Raw genomic sequence first — 17,955 nt, 5'->3', positions numbered from 1 at the left:
CTATGACTTTGTGTCTGCTCTTCACATGCAACAAATTTGTCACCCCATACCTAAACCCTCCCCCTTCTCTTTAAGAAGGCTATGCTGAAATATTTCTGCTCCTGCTGCAAGATGTGAACCAGATAGATTAGTAGGTGTCACATCACGTTTGTCCCCTGAATGCTAGTCTGTTATGTCTTCAGTGGCATTTGTAGGCTGCATTATAGCGATATGTCTGTATTTGAGATGAAAATGCGCTCGTAGCATAATTTTCAAATGTAGATAGCATTTCATGCAGGGAAAATTTACTGAAATTTGAAAAAGCGAAACAATTTCAAAATATATGGGAATATGCCTACTGTCCTAAAAGGACACTTAAGTTTTCGTCATTGTAATGTCGCAATGAATAGATATCTTGAACGCTTTGTGGTTTCATGTTATATTTATGTTTATTAGGAGTCATTTGATCTACAACAATTTGTAAAATAATTTCGTACTATAACAATATTTAACTTTCTTATCTGATTTGCGTCTCGGATGCCATAGCTGAAATAAACAAACAACTCTCACGTCCACATCTCAAACTCAACGGTGACCAGAACTCTCATTACCAGTCTTACCACACCTAGCAAGCCTCTAATTAAGACCAGTAATAGTGACACCTGTGAAAAAACAAAATGCGTTAACTGTAGAGAGGGAAATTTAAAACATTGCCCACTGTCCTTTTAATAGGACAGTAGGCATATCTGGGTTAAGTACCAGAGAACACCATCAGGAGTTAGCTACACAGCTGTATACACTTAAAAATAAGAAGTGTTAGTGAATGAAACAAAGGCCATTGATAATTCTGCTTATGATATTAACCAATCGAATGTTGTCTGGTTCTTTACTATATTCCAAAGCGCTCTCCAGCCAGAAGTCGTTCTTTGTATTTTTTCATTAAAGAAATACATTACCTTCATCCACTTTTATACAATAAGTGTTTGACCCAATGGAAACACAGTAAACAATGGAGAAATTGCATCTTAATTGAAAATAGAGAAAATGTGTATTATCTGCTCGCACATATTTTAGTCATTTCTGTTATTCTTTGCATTTTGTGATAATATTAAACGTATGTTATAATTAACTTAGTACTCTATTTTAGGGCAATTTGTGATGACATCTTCCAGAAATATGATGAGAAAGAGAGGATATACAGATTTTCGTCTCCTAAAGTTTTACGACTTCTAGAGATACTGCGTCAGTTCAAACCAGAAAAGTTGCCCGAAGAGAAACCAGAAGAAAATGAAACGAAACAATTGCATGAAGATGGTGATTTGAAAATAGACACAGAGAGGAGAAACAGTTCAGAAGAAAACATTAATACAGTAAATGGAGAAGAAGATATCGTTAATGATGCCAAAGTAGCGGTAGCCAAAGAGAATGAAATTGCAGAAAGTGATGAAGGAAGGAGTGATGAATTAGCATTAAATGTAAGCAAGAATTCAGTTGCTGAGAAAATTATGTCCTGTGATGCTGAAATAGAATTATCAACCAATACATTTTCAGATGGAAGCATAGTACAAGAATCGGAAAGTGTTCCTATATGTCCCAGTGATGATAAAGAATTGTGTGAGTCAGAAGTATTAACTGAGAAAGAAGAATGTGTGAATAGTGATACAAACTGTGGCATGGTTGATTGTTTGTTAAAAAATAATAATATGAATGATTTATCTCTACATTGTACGCCAGATGAATTGTGTTCTCCAGAGCTAGATAAAATTAATTTTGTTAAAGACGTGCCATCTGTCGAAAATTGTACAGATATTTCAAACAGTTCAAGTGAAATCGGAATTAAACATTGTACAATTGTTCCGTTGCTGTGCGAAGAATTGGACTCAAATGAAAATTCTAAAGTGTCTGTGATAGAGAGTTCATTTCAATACCGCAGCAATGATACTTGTCATTGCACTACTGACTGTGATAAAATACAAACTGATCATATTGACAGTGATGTTAGTAAGGAGATCTCTTTGAAAAACAATGAGTTAAGGAGTGTGTCTGTTACTCCTTCGAACAGCCGTGCAGATTTTTATCCCAGAAACAGAGGTTCGAGGTTTGCTAGAAGAGGTTACCAGAGAGATGATGTATCTGCAAGAGGGAATAGGAATGATGTCACTAACCGTCAGTACCGCAACATGCAGCAGGATGATATGGATGCTTTGTGTGGCATTGTTTTTGTGGAACAGCGGTTTACAGCCAAAATACTGTACCATTTGTTAAATGTAAGTACTAGGTATAGGGTCAACACTATTTTTTTGGGAGAGAGGTGCATATTTTAGTAGATCTTGCTGTATTTCTAAAAGGCTTTCATTGTGATTGCAACTAGAGTATAGTCAACTTAAATAGTGCTGATGTCTCCTTTCAACAGACATCACATATTTCTCTGCTATCACCTTAAGATATTGATCATTAGTGACATCTATATACAAATATGGCCCATCTTTCTATATGCCATACGAAAGTCATTATTATTATTATTACTAGCTGAAAGCACTCGGCATCTCTACAACTCAACCATAGAAAACCAAAACGAATTACTGTCTTTACTAAGCTGTCTTCGTCCCTAAAAGTGAACCTTTACATAGTGTCACTTAATGAATTAATGACCACCTTTGTCAAAATGCCTAACGGTTAGATACAGCTGAAGATCAGGCACTCTTCAATCCCTTTATGTCTGTTTAGCATTGACTCAATGCTCTACATTGATCTGAAGCTGTGATGACATACATTTCATGTAATTTTCTGTCTATGTGTGCTTTTGCTTGATGTTTAAAGACAGTTGGCAATAAATAGAGAATTCTCTTGTTACCAGTCTGATTCCCTGGGGTGTCATGGTGAGTTAAAATTTACCTCTTTATTAGTCATACCAAAGAATCAATATGTAAATAAAAAAAATATGTTATATATATTGGAGGATCGTTCACCCCTAGACCACTGTACACCCACATAATCATACCCGGTTTTTAAAATATGACTTGAAAGATGACATCTTACAAATACAGAGGGGGGAGAGAGCAGGGTTTTTTTTTTTTTGTTTTAGTAAAAAATTTTGGAATGAATTCACTGTTATTTCCAGTGGCCTTACGTATATACATTCCCATACCACATTAGCCACATGTCAAAAGTATCACTGAATTATGAATTATTTTTCACATGTGTACAATTCTTCCCCCCCCCCCTTCTTTTGCACAAATTTGCAAGGGAGAGGAAAGTTACTGGGTTTGAACCCCTTCCTTTGAACTTAAAAAAAATGACATTTACATTTTGAGTATTTTTTTTTTTCTTTCCATAATCTTTTTCCTTCTCTAATTTTGAGTGACAAAGTGGTCAGAGCTTCTGGCTATAGTTCATGGGGTCCTGGGTTCGATTCCCGGTTAGAACACAGAAATTTTTCCTTAAAGGGGATTATTCCTGTGTTCGTCCATGGTCTGGAATTTAGGTTAAGTTTAGGTTTAAGACCTCTCCTGTTACCACATAATCATGATCATAATCATCCTATCACATCATCGGGTTAATGTAACTCCGCCTTCCAGGCACCCCAACCTCAGAAGTGGGTTACAACTAAGCTAGTGCCAGGAGAGAAGACCAGAAATGTCGAAAAGACAATCTGGTGGCATTGGTAAAAAAATATATATATATATTTAAAACTTAGTCAGAAATAATAGAGAGAGTTCACATCTGTTTTTTACGAAATTTATGTCGAATGTTATACCATGGTCATCATAAATAAGGGAAATGTTCTTTCCTTTTGATTATTATAATTATTAACATTGTATTTTTCAGGACCTTAGGCGTCACGACGAAGACTTTTCATTTTTAATGACACAGTATACAGTTGACAAAGTTGCTGACCCAGTTACAGATCCACGTGAAGCCGAAATTGAACATCGGAAACAAGAAGAAGTGCTCAAGAGGTAATGTTAAACATTTACTCATTTTCCTCTGTTATTGTATGTGTTTAAACATAGAGAATTCTGCAGTGTTAATTATAAGCAATAGCTGTAAACTTCTATAGTCTTCTTTATAGTATGTTGTCAGTTTTGAGTGCATATTTTAATTTTTGATAATTAGTTTATTTTCTTGAAAAAATTGCATGCTCACTCTCATATCAAATCCATAATCTTTACATTAATTTTGTGTATGGTCTTTGCTGTCTTCTCAGCAATATTATAATCATGCATATATCCAGAATTGTTTAGAACTTAATCTCTTATCTGCGTGATAGTGATTAGATTCAGATGTAGTAAGAAAGTTGATACTTTAAGAGAAATTTCTGAAAAATAAAACCCCATAAAACTTAATTGAATTGATGAGTTGTCAAAAGAACTAATTACACTTTTTGTGGTTTTCTGTAAATTGAGAAAATGTGTTGGAAGGTTAAATTTTTAATGTTTATATTTAATTTATTTTTCAAACTGGTAAAGAATAGGTAATTGATGTTAAAAATTGAATATAAATTATAATTTTATATGTTACTGTAGTTGGAGAAATAAATTAATGTATTATAGTTCCTTTCAATTCTATATGAAAGTGAGTGAGAGAGAGAGGGGGGGAGAGGGAGAGAGTACATGCGTGCATGTAAAATTTAATATAGGGTGCCATTTAAAAAAAATGTTATTTGTTGCCACATTCTGTACATGAATCAATACTTTTGTGAGATCACAACCATAAGTTTTAGTTAGATATCTCCAGCAACTTTTATTTTTGGTATTTTTTCATAAAATTAATATATAAAAAGTTATTAGCAATATTCCATACTTAATTAACATATTGTATAAGAAACAATGTATAAGTCAAATTACCAAAAAATGTTACTTAGTGCCTTTTAATACTCACTAGTTCAGCGTACTCTGTTGCCAGCCATCCATTTCACTTCTTTCCAGCTTTTCCCACATCTCTCTACTTCCTCCTCTATTGATCGTTTCCATGTTTTTTAGGCCGTCCTCTCTTCCTTACCCCTTGTGGATTCCACTCAATAGCTCCATCTAGCTTTCTCAGTGTGTGGCCTATCCAATTCCATTTTCTTTGTTTTATTTGGTAACTTATTTGTGATTGGTTAGTTCTTCTCCACAGTTCTTCACTTGCTATTATTTCCAGCCATCTTATTAGAATACGTCTCGAACATCTGTTGACGAATGTTTCACAACCATAGAGGAAGACTGATTTTACATTTGTGTTAAACAGTCTGAGCTTTGTCTTCAATGAGATGTTGATATTCCGCCATATGGGATATAGCTGTACAAATGATCCGTTTGCTAGCCGAATACGTCTTTTCACATCTTCTTCCGCTCCACCTGTTTTTGTAACTACACTTATATCTCGTATTAATTTTGATCAAATGTTGTTATGTAAGTGGCAGTAGACAAGCAACTCATTTTTAATGTAACATAAAGCTTAAATTATTTCAAACCATAAATTATATTCTACAAATTATGGAACATGTTTCTGAAATTTCGTCTTTTTTAACATATGCTCAAATGTACAGTGAGGCCTCAAAGTCCCGTTACCCCTATAATAAACAAACAAAATGAAAAGCAATTCTTTATAGTAGCTTTCATTTAGAACTTACAATGAATTTAAGATATTGTGACGCCCACGTGAGATTCGATCTCACGACCGACGGAGGAGAGGCTAAGTCGGCCTTGTGTTGGGCAGGGTGCGCGCGCATCTGCCTCCTGGGGCATGGCTACGCGCGGTGAAGGAGGGGAGCAGCAGCGTGCGAGATGATTCGAGAATGGAGACGCGTCGAAATATCGCGATCTATCCAGAACTCGTACTTTCTCGCAACGATAGTTTAGCTATAAAAGAAGAAACGCCAGCGAACTCGGGCAGTTTTCAGTTGATTAGTCAGCCAGTCAGTGAGTAAGCCAGAGCAAGCAAGCCAGTCTTGTGTACCGGAGTTCGACCCGAGTGTGCGTCCGCAACTGTGTCAGCATCCGAAGGCCTGAGTTCGAGTGCAGTGGACCGCAGTTGGAGGGACCTGAGTTCGAGTACAGTGAACCGTCTCTGAAGGTCTGTGATTCGAGATAGTGTGAACTCGAGTGACTGAGCTAGAAGAACTGTGAACTGAGAACTGATAGTTCTGATTTGTAAATAGTGCTTTGTAAATATTAGTTAAGATTAACAGTTCATTGTTGTTCGTAATAGTCCAAGTAAATTGTCATTGTCGTCAGTGGAGTGCACTAACGAATACTGTGTTGAGTGAAAATCCTATTGTTGACGAGAGCGTTTAAGGTGAATTGTAGAAAGGAATTATTGTTGGAAGAATAAAATCCTATTGTTGAGTTGAAATAAAATTCACAATATTTTCTGTGGTAATATCACTAGGCTCAGTGTATGCACCGTCATTCTCATAGCAAAGGATAATACGCTGCCAAGTTCTGTGCGACATTTTTCGGAGCATTACTGGCGTAACATGAGTGAAAACATGCGTCACAGCATCATTGGTGTAATTAGTCGTTTCAGCCATCGTTTAGTTCATACGACCTGGAACAAACTAATGTAAATTTACATAAGGGGTACCGGGACTTTGTGGCCTGACTGTATAACTGTATAAAATTAACAAAATGACTGCAGCATAACAGCTTTACTATGTGGTAAGACACAAAATAGGTTAAATGTTCTGAATATCAGGCATTGTAATAATTTAACCATATAAAAAAAACATATTTCTGTTACCATCCAGTCTCAAAAATATTACGTTCTTATCATTGTAATATGCCAAGTAATTATTGTGATTTTTTTTTGCTTCTTCATCATCATCATTATTGCCGTCATCATCACCATCTTGTTATATTATGATTACTTCTGTTATGTTTATTGAAAATGCAGATAATAATAATAATAATAATAATAATAATGTTTTATTTTCGCTGGCAGAGTTAAGGCCATAAGGCCTTCTCTTCCACTCAACCAGCCTTAATCAATACAATACATAAATTTAAATTACAAATATTTACACTACACTTAAAAGGTTCTCCAGCAATATTCTTCACTACACATTTATTTAAATTTAGATAAATCTATAAGGTAAAGTAGTAACTTAATTTATGAGCTAATTTAATTCAATGAATTATAATTAATTTAATATTTGAGATAGCTAATAAAATGATGAAAATTAATTTAATATAAGCTTACTAGGACTATGTTACAGGAAGAATATATATATTTCTATTTCTATAATGAGAATTTAATGTAATTGCCATTAGAGGTTTTGTAAATCTATTTAGAAAAATTAATGATAATAATAATAATGGACAGATGTTAGTTTCATTATAAGTAACAAATATTAATCAGCAATTCATCTGTTAAGTAAGAATTTATGTAATTTTGACCTAAATGAAGTTATTGTCCAACAACCCCTTATATCACTCGGAAGCAAGTTCCAATTTCTAACAACTGAAACTGTATAGGATGAAGAATATAAAGATGTTTTGTGGTAGGGTATAATGAGTAAATTGTTATGATGAGATCTTGTAAATTATTGTTTCAATAACCATTTCAATTTGCCCACTCAGCATTGTAATATTATATGTTATGTTATATTCTAATTGCTGTACAGGGATTCTGCATTTGTTTAATATGTAATTCTATCTCTGATTTCTATGCAAGGATTGTTCCAATCAGCCTTTCAACTCAGCCACTCAGCATTTGTTTACATCTTAAAGGTTTCGTATGCGGGAATGTAACCTTCTGGTGGGTACTTCAGTCTTGGAAGAAGGCATTGACATCCCAAAATGTAATTTGGTTATTCACTTCAATGTGCCACTAGTTTATCGATCCTATGTGCAGTCCAAGGGTCGAGCTCGTGCACAGGATGCTTACTACATTCTCATGATAGAAGAGGACAGAACTCAGAACTTTATATATGAGTTGGCAAAATACTTCGAGATAGAACAGGTGGGCACAAGTTATAAGTTAAGCAATATGTGCATTACATATACTATATTCATGTGAAAGTAATTAAAATCCAACTTGAGTTGAGTTAATAGTAGAGGCAATGAATTATAATCAACCAGTAATCTTTTTCAATGTAAATAATAAATTAAGATTTCTTAAGTGCTCTTTAATTTATGAGTAACTAGCCGTACCTGTGCGCTCCGCTGCACTTGTTAGAAATAAATATAAAGTAATTACATAATTAAAATAGGACGTTTGGTTCAGGGAACATTCGTGTTTGATAGAAGGATAAATCGTTTAATATGTTACTTAATTTAAATTGTATTTAAATAATAAAATGCGATCATTTTGGTCCAGAGACCACTCATTTGGTGCAATGATAATTCCTTTAACATGTTTCTAATTGTTATTACATGCAAATAATTAAAATATGATCATTTGGTTCAGAGAACATCCGTTTTTGGTGCAATTTGGTCCCATCAAAATTTTGCTTTGAATGAAACGTATCAGAAATCATTTTTAAAGAAACTTTTGTTATGCAACATTTTTCATGAAAATTAATAATAAGGGAGATATTTCTATTTATTTAATTCAAGCCCCCTTACACCCCCCCTTTTAAATAAAGTATTTTGAATACCATTAGCCTAAAATCTAAGTTACAATGAACTTAATTTATATTTCAATTTTCATATAAATCAGTTCAGTCATTATCGCGTGAAAAGGTAATAAACATCCAGACAGACAGACATACAAACAAAAATTTCAAAAAAGCGATTTTCGGTTTCAGGATGGTTAATTATACATGCTAACACCAATTATTTTTGGAAAATCGAAAATTACCAGAAAAATTTTGGCTACAGATTTGTTATTAGTATAGATATACGAGGCCTGTCTAAAAAGTATCCGACCTTAAATTTTCCCACGCAAAGTAGTGATTCTAAGGCAGCGCCACTGTGCACGGTGGAAGGAGGAACCGTAATGCACATGCTTGAATTTTTTCACCGCATTCGCTTGTGCCAGTCACTGGCTGGTGGTCGCCAAGTAAGGTGCTGTTCTAAGTGTTTGTCGGATTTAGTTTTCTCGCAAGATGACTGAACGAACTGAGCAAAGATACTGCATCAAATTTTGTCAAAAGCTTGGTGATTCTCAAAGTCAAACAATTCGTAAGATTCAGCAGGTGTTTGGGGAAGATGCGATGGGTGTAACACAAATTAAGGAGTGGTTCAACCGATTCAAAGATGGCTGCACATCAGCGGAGAGTGAGCAGCGTTGTGGCAGGCCCCAAACTGCTCGGAGTGCAGCTGTTGTTGAGAGGGTGCGAAATTTGGTGATGGCAGATCGTCGTTTGACCGTGCGGGAGATTGCCGAAGAGGTTGGAGTGAGTAAAGATTCTGCACATGCAATTTTGCGTGATGATTTGAACATGAACCGAGTGGCTGCGAAATTCGTGCCCAAGTTGTTGTCCCCGGAACAAAAAGACCTCCGTCGTGACGTTGCACAGGACCTTCTGGACACCGCCAACACTGATCCTGGGTTTCTGAACACCGTGATAACTGGAGATGAGTCATGGGTGTACAGGTACGACCCAGGAACAAAAAGACAGTCGTCGCAATGGAAGCATCCCGAGTCTCCAAGGCCGAAGAAAGCGCAGCAGGTGCGAAGCAAAATCAAGGTGATGCTGACTGTTTTCTTTGATGTCCGTGGAATTGTGCATCACGAATACGCACCAGAAGGACAAACGGTGACAAAGGAGTACTATCACGATGTTCTCCGGCGCGACTCCGTGATGCAGTTCGGCGCAAAAGACCAGACATGTGGACGGTGAACAACTGGCGCTTGCATCACGACAACGCCCCCGCACATTCATCCCAATTGATCCACACTTTCTTGGCCAAACATGGAATTACAACCGTTCGCCAACCTCCCTACTCTCCAGACCTGTCTCCTTGCGACTTCTGGTTGTTTCCAAAATTGAAGACACCACTGAAAGGATCCCGTTTTGAGAATAGAGAAGAGATAATGCGGAACGCGACGACGGAGCTGAACACCATTCCAAAAGAAGACTTCCAGAGGTGTTTCCGGCAGTGGAAGGATCGTTGGGCTAAGTGTGTGCAAGCACAAGGGGCCTAATTTGAAGGGGATTAGGGTCCCAACCCCGTCAGGTATTTGAAATATTTTTTCTGGCTAAAGGTCGGATACTTTTTAGACAGGCCTCGTAGATGTAACAGTTCTCATTCTACATTTATTTTATGGTAGTCCATCATTATTTTAATATTTTGCTTATATTATCTTCACGAAGATTGTGCCATGCTGTAGAATCTAATTTCTGACATCATCGTGATGAAAATAGGACCTATGTCATATTTTTTTAAATTGAGTGAGTTAGATCCTGCTGAATGTTAAACATAAACGCGGAAATTATGAAGGTTTAAGCATTTAAATTACTTACGAGAATGGAACTGAGTGTATTATAAATTCATTAAAGAACACTCACAATATTACTCACCCGAAAAATCTGTATTAAACCCAGTTTTCAAAGATCTACCTTCTGCAGCAATACATGAAGTCGCCCGAGTATCAACTGTGCACACTGCATTCCCTAACTTTCGTTGTTGGGATACGTTGCACTGGTGTTTCGTTATCTCTAAACCTGACCCTGACGTCACGAGATTTTGTGTCACTGCTATCCGCCGTACTGTAACACACACAGCTCCAGACATCCAGAGAAAGAAGTTCGCAAGAATGCGTGTTACAGAAGGAAGAACCATGATTCAAAATCGGACACATGTATATATAAACTTTTCTTCACAATGATGTCAGAAATCAGATTCTAGAGTCGTGAATCACCCTGTATATAACCAAGATCCAAAGAGATATACCACCCCAGTGAACAAAATACTAATTAAGTGCTAAATGAAAAGTGAAAAAAAAAATAAATAAATAAAAATAAAAACAAAAAATCCAGAGCATTAGCAAACAACAACATATTTTGTATATTAGAAAATTATGACTGCAATATATGTAAGACAGCAAAAGATATCCTCTGAAATAATGATTTAATTGTTATTTTAATGCCATGTTTGAAAATCAGTACAAAATATCTCTTTAGCAATACATATTTCGTATTTTCTGGCATTTACTTGTTTTATACATATTGGGAAGCAAGCTACAGAGATTGAATTTGATAATATTGTTGTAGGGAAGAGTGTTTCATTTTGTTAAGTATAATCTAAATTGAAATTTTATTGCTAAAACGTACAGAAGGGGAACATAGGCTACATTTTATTTTAAATCTTGATAGACACTGATAAACTGAAATGACATTGAGTATTTTTAATATTTTTTCTGCGTTCTGTGTTTAATCATGTATAAAAATAGTGATTAGTAGAGTGAAATCATGTTTTAAACAACAGTTATGACTAAAATTTTATGGTACGTGTATGTCAACCCTGACTTTTCACATGTGTTAGTAATGGAGAGTAGGGTTGTATTTGTGTATATGCAGTGGTGATTTTCCAAATTATTGCATGTGAAATGTCCTTTGTTTCATTCGCAGATGCTGCTGAGAAAGTGTGCAAACCGAGAGCCCTCAGAAGAGGAGGAATTGGAGGCAGATAAATATACAGATCTTGTAGAGGCTTATCGTCCAGGGGACTGTCCAAACAGTCCTTCAGTGAACATGGCGACAGCTGTTGCTCTTGTTAATAGGTAAGTATAGTTGAAAGTTGAAATCAATACAACTATGAAATCTACATCGACATGGGGAACTATTAATAATGGAATTCCTCAAGGATCAATATTAGGTCCCCTACTTTTTCTAGTGTTTATAAATGATCTTGCCCCCCTTATAAAAGATGTAGGTCATCCCATATTATTTGCAGATGACACAAGTATAGTAATTACAGCCAATAACTCCAACACATTCCAATCTTCAACAGAGGAAATTCTCTTCAAAATATGTGACTGGTTCTCAGTCAATAAATTAGTATTAAATTGTAACAAAACTAACATAATTCAATTTAAATCCTGTCCAAATTCAACGTCGCAAATTTCTAGCGCAATAATTAACAATAGATCCCTATTAGAGACAACAACAACCAAATTTCTTGGCTTAAAAATCGATAATGTGTTAAATTGGAAAAATCATATTTAAGAAATTACCCCCAATCTAAATTCAGCTTGTTTTGCTATTAGATCTATGCAAAAGATAGTAAATATCAATACCTTAAAAACAATATACTTTGCATACTTCAACTCGGTAATGAGTTTTGGAATAATATTCTGGGGAAATTCCACAGATAGTAACAATATATTTCTATTACAAAAAAGAGTAATTAGAATAATAGTAGGTGCGAAATCTAGGGAATCGTGTAGAACTATTAAAAAAAACTACAAATAATGCCCATGGCTTGTCAGTATTATCTTTTCATTAATAGTCTTCCTCGTATGTAATTGTGAAAACTTTGTAACTAATTCAACAGTTCATAGCATAAATACACGTCAAAAATGACTTTCATACTCCATCGGCAAGTCTATCGTGCTATCAAAAACGAGTGCATTATATGGCAGTAAAAATTTTTAATAGCCTCCCTATCGATATAAAAAATGAAACTCAAAACATAAGATTATTTAGGGCCAAATGAAAGAAGTACCTAATTTCTCACGCCTTCTATTCTGTAGGTGAATTCATGACATTCAATAACACTTCATGAAATTGATACTAAAACTTTGTGTTGTACTAGTAGACTATATTGTAAATCTCGTCTGTATATATTTCACCTAGACTGTGACTATAAATTAAGATTTTATAATAGTATTAAGTTTTTTGACTTGTTCCATATTCTAGCTGTAAGCATGTATGAATACCATGGAATGTTAATAAATACAATACAATACAATACAATAGTTCAGGAGGCCAGACCTGACATATGAGTTTCGCGAGAAGGGAAAGGTTAGGCGATCAGAAAAAGAGTTTGGCGTGAGAGGTGATGATCATTATTATTGCAGGATTCTATGGATACGGAAGTTCAGTTCAGACTAAAAATTTATATTTCCCCTCCATATCTACCGGTTATATAGACACGGTGCATGATAGGGTCACAGGATAGGTCTTACCTCATCTACTATACCTGATAGTGGGAAAGCTCTACTATGAAACACAGTACATGGACTTTGCTGGTAGTACTTACTTACTTACTTACTTACTTACTTACAAATGGCTTTTAAGGAACCCGAAGGTTCATTGCCGCCCTCACATAAGCCCTCCACCTGTCCCTATCCTGTGCAAGATTAATCCAGTCTCTATCATCATACCCCACCTCCCTCATATCCATTTTAATATTATCCTCCCATCTACGTCTCGGCCTCCCTAAAGGTCTTTTTCCCTCCGGTCTCCCAACTAACACTCTATATGCATTTCTGGATTCGCCCATATGTGCTACATGCCCTGCCCATCTCAAACGTCTGGATTTAATGTTCCTAATTATGTCAGGTGAAGAATACAATGCATGCAGTTCTTTGTTGTGTAACTTTCTCCATTCTCCTGTAACTTCATCCCGCTTAGCCCCAAATATTTTCCTAAGCACCTTATTCTCAAACACCCTTAACCTATGTTCCTCTCTCAAAGTGAGAGTCCAAGTTTCACAACCATACAGAACAACCGGTAATATAACTGTTTTATAAATTCTAACTTTCAGATTTTTGGACAGCAGACTGGATGATAAGAGCTTCTCAACCGAATAATAACACGCATTTCCCATATTTATTCTGCGTTTAATTTCCTCCCAAGTGTCATTTATATTTGTTACTGTTGCTCCAAGATATTTGAATTTTTCCACCTCTTCGAAGGATAAATTTCCAATTTTTATATTTCCATTTCGTACAATATTCTGGTCACGAGACATAATCATATACTTTGTCTTTTCGGGATTTACTTACAAACCGATCGCTTTACTTGCTTCAAGTAAAATTTCCGTGTTTTCCCTAATCATTTGTGTATTTTCTCCTAACATATTCACGTCATCCGCATAGACAAGAAGCTGATGTAACCCGTTCAATTCCAAACCCTGCCTGTTATCCTCAACTTTCCTAATGGCATATTCTAGAGCGAAGTTAAAAAGTAAAGGTGATAGTACATCTCCCTGCTTTAGCCCGCAGTGAATTGGAAAAGCATCAGATAGAAACTGACCTATACGGACTCTGCTGTATGTTTCACTGAGACACATTTTAATTAATCGAACTAGTTTCTTGGGAATACCAAATTCAATAAGAATATCATATAATACTTCCCTCTTAACCGAGTCATATGCCTTTTTGAGATCTATGAATAACTGATGTACTGTACCCTTATACTCCCATTTTTTCTCCATTATCTGTCGAATACAAAAAATCTGATCAATAGTCGATCTATTACTCCGAAAACCGCACTGATGATCCCCAATAATTTCATCTGCGTACAGAGTATTGAAGCATTCTCCAAGAGCAGCTATTTTAGTGATGTATTAATTTTCCATTTTCATTTCTTTCATAGAAGTTATCGTTTAGTTGCTTACTGATACTATTTCTTGCATGTAACAGCATACAAATTCCCTGTCATTCTTTCGCCTCTTTGATGATCTTGTGGCAATTACCATGCTAGCCTTTGAATTCATGGTTCACAAGTTCAAACCTAGCTAAGGGCAATGAAATGCTAAGTAGAGCTTCCTCCAGGAAGGAAGTAAAACTAGTTCCCGTGTCATAGATTCACGATATGTAAAAGAACTCTGTCCCATAAGCGGCTTCCAAGCAATCCCAAACTCCACTCCCTAATCTACGAGTATCCATACATGTATCATCCATTCTTACCTGTCACTGCATATTAGTTTACATTGTACATGATGATTCAGGCTAATAGAACCTAACCTATTACAGGCTGTTTCCCCCCTCAACATCTAAATTGACGTGTTTTTTTGTTTAAATAATTATGACTGTACTACTTCCAGCTTATACAGTGAAACCTGTTCAAGACGGAAGTGACATGGTCCTAATTTTTTTTCCGTTGTGGACAGGTTTCCGTATTATTCAGGTGTGACATTAAAATGGAATATTTTGTCATTCATATACATGAAAAACAAAATGGCATGCCACAAATTGCAAGAAGTACAAAATATTTAATTTAACACTAATTACATTAAATCAGCTTTCTGTCACTTATTACGTTGGTGAATCATCTTGATTAAAATCTCATTTTCTGTATAAATATTATCGTAACTCACTCATTAGTCATTAAACATTACTAAAGTTTACTAATCTCATTATATTTAATATCTAACACTATACTCTAATACTGTACTGCATATCACTGCACATTATTAATTAATTGGACTAGGAGCCATCTATTAGAAGCCTTGAATTCTGGTTTATTTAATTTCTTCCCCAGTTCAATAGCTTGCTTTGCAGAACAGATCCAGAAATTGGCTTGTTCTTTGAAAGGTCATGAAGAACTCACTCTCACAACAGTTAATTTATTTTCACATAAACAGTTGCTTTCTGGTTCCTTTTGTGTCACCAATATTGGCCGCAAGCCACTCACTCATTATGATCTTTAATTTTTAAAGTGTCACACCTGAGTTTTCCACAACTGAACTTCAACATTAATTCACATAGACTTTGTTTCTAATTTTCCTTTATCTCGATAACTTTTACTTCATCACTTAATGTTAATGCCACATTTTATGCAACTTTTTTTTTTACCTGGAAATCACTACATTTGCGCTCTGTTTAGCTACGACAGTATACGGGTGTGAAGCATTGAAAATGTTTGAAGGAACTCGTCTGCCTAGTCAACAGGGTAATAAAATTTATGACCGACAGGCCAACACACCCTCGTACCCTCTAAAATTTTGCAAAGAAAACTTGTTTTTATCTTAGTGATCTACATATTTCATATATTCCTTGAAATTACACGCTGTTTCAAAATATAGTGTGTCCAAAATATTGTTTCCGTTCTGAACAGTAGCATATAGTTTCTGTTTCCGCGTTGGACAGTTTCCGTTTTATTCAGGAAAAATTACACATAATACATACAAATTTCGCCGGGACCAATAAATTGTTCCAAAATAGACAGGATTCCGGATTATTCAGGTTCCGATTTGAACAGGTTTCACTGTATTCTGGTTGGGAAACTTGATGTATAACTAAGATTATAAGTTTCAAGAAATGAATTCAGTTTGCTTTTACATAAACTTTCTGATAGATAATTATTTTTATGTCGCCACAAATAACAAATTCAGTGGGCGGTTAGCGAAGCGTTTTCAATAATGAATCTAAGTTAGTTATAATTTTTTTTATGCTCGACCGTGCCGAAATGTAGTAATTATACACCTGGTAGCAGACCTTTAATGGACCTCATTAAAGTACACCTACTCATTAAAGGTCAGGTCTTTCAGCCAATGACGACTCAGGTTACAACTGTTCAGCCAATGACAGGTCAGCTTTGTACCGTTATAAAACCGCAAGTATCGATTATTCTCGGATATGCAATCGAAAGAGAATTAGCGAAAAGTCACGGAGGCTGGAAATCCAATACTGTCGCAGAAGGTTATGGTCTGTTACTATAATAATTAGCGTTAATTGTAAATAATATTCAAATAAATTCAATTTGTCATCTCGTTTTTCAATGTCGAATTCAATAATCAAGGTTATAATATTATAATATTATCAAGTTTAACGGACTATGTCAAGGTCAATGACATTATTGCTCCTCGGAAAAAAATCAATACTTTCGCGTCTGCGCACATCTCACAATTCACGACCTAGAACAAGGTCACTTCCGATCTTGTCAGATACAAATAAAATGTATACATCTGAATACCGGTAATTTCAAGTTAGAAATATGGTATGAAACTCGCCTATAATGGTAATTAAGAAGCTCGTATGAAAATTATTAAACTTGCTTGCGCTCATTTCATAAATATCCATACTCGATTCTTAATTACTATCATTATAGGCTCGTTGCATAATGTACTATTATGTATAAATCTTCAATTGGCGTTCTAAAAACACATAAGATAATTAAATTTGACATCTCACGACCAACTTGTATTCCACAGATTTTAATATCTTGTTCAAGATAAAAATCAAATATATCAATTTTACTAAATAATAGATACTCTCTGATAAAAATATACACACCCCCTTTTTGGAAGACATGTCTACAGAGATGAGAACCTAATAAATATCCATATAAAGACAGTTGTAATATTTCCTGTTGTTTCATATGATGTTTACATAATATCTGAGGGTTATAATTTTGAGATGCTAAAGAAGAAATTCATGGTTTTTTATTTAATCCTATAATATTTTGATGAAAAAGAGTGAAGTTACTCTGTTTAGAATATTCATTGAGGTCCCGGGTTCGATTCCCGGTTAGAGCACAGGAATTTTTCCTTAAGACCTCCTGGCACCACATTATCATAATCATCCTATCACATCATCGGGGTAATGTAACTCCGCCTTCCAGGCGCCCCAACCTCAGAAGTGGGTTACAACTAAGCCACGGCCAGGAGAGAAGACCAGAAATGTCGAAAAGACAACCTGGTGGCATTGGATAAAAAAAAATTACAGGATGTGCATTGTGGAAAAAAAATATATTTAATGCTTATTAAAACGCAACCAGCAATGTCCTGAATAAAACCTAGAAATATAGATTGTTGCTGTTCTCGATGAGTAAGATTAAGTCCTATTGGATTGTTCCCCCTCCTTCTTTCTGTGTTCCATTGCTTATCTTGATTTACAACATTATTTCCTCTGTTTTCCACCGTTTTATAATAAGCTAATTTTTCTGAATGATAGGATTACAGTGAAACCTCTCATTTACGGACATCGAAGGGACGTAACAATCTGTCCGCATCTGGGAGGTGTCCTTTATTGGGAGGGAGGCTCCCCAATCTAACAGTAAATTTATAATATGCATTATGTATCCCTTCACGCTTTAAATGAAATGTATTACTGTAGTTTAATTCTAAATACAGTCTACTGTACTACAGTAAATTC

The 17,955-nt window shown here is 35.3% G+C and overlaps 1 protein-coding gene across 1 annotated transcript in view; it reads left to right on the top strand.

Moving 5' to 3' along the window:
* The window catches only part of Dcr-1 (Endoribonuclease Dcr-1), a 78,427-nt gene that overhangs the window by 12,311 nt on the left and 48,161 nt on the right, over window positions 1-17,955 (top strand). The window contains exons 9-12 of the mRNA XM_069840328.1: window positions 1,127-2,246; window positions 3,808-3,938; window positions 7,692-7,923; window positions 11,480-11,631. Coding sequence (XP_069696429.1) covers window positions 1,127-2,246; window positions 3,808-3,938; window positions 7,692-7,923; window positions 11,480-11,631 — 1,635 coding nt within the window. The remainder of the gene's footprint in view (window positions 1-1,126; window positions 2,247-3,807; window positions 3,939-7,691; window positions 7,924-11,479; window positions 11,632-17,955) is intronic.

This window comes from Periplaneta americana, chromosome 11 (assembly GCF_040183065.1).
Source record: "Periplaneta americana isolate PAMFEO1 chromosome 11, P.americana_PAMFEO1_priV1, whole genome shotgun sequence".
In the NCBI taxonomy this organism is placed as follows: domain Eukaryota; kingdom Metazoa; phylum Arthropoda; class Insecta; order Blattodea; family Blattidae; genus Periplaneta; species Periplaneta americana.
Note: the sequence above shows the minus strand (reverse complement) of the source record. Positions and strands in the feature narration are given on the sequence as shown.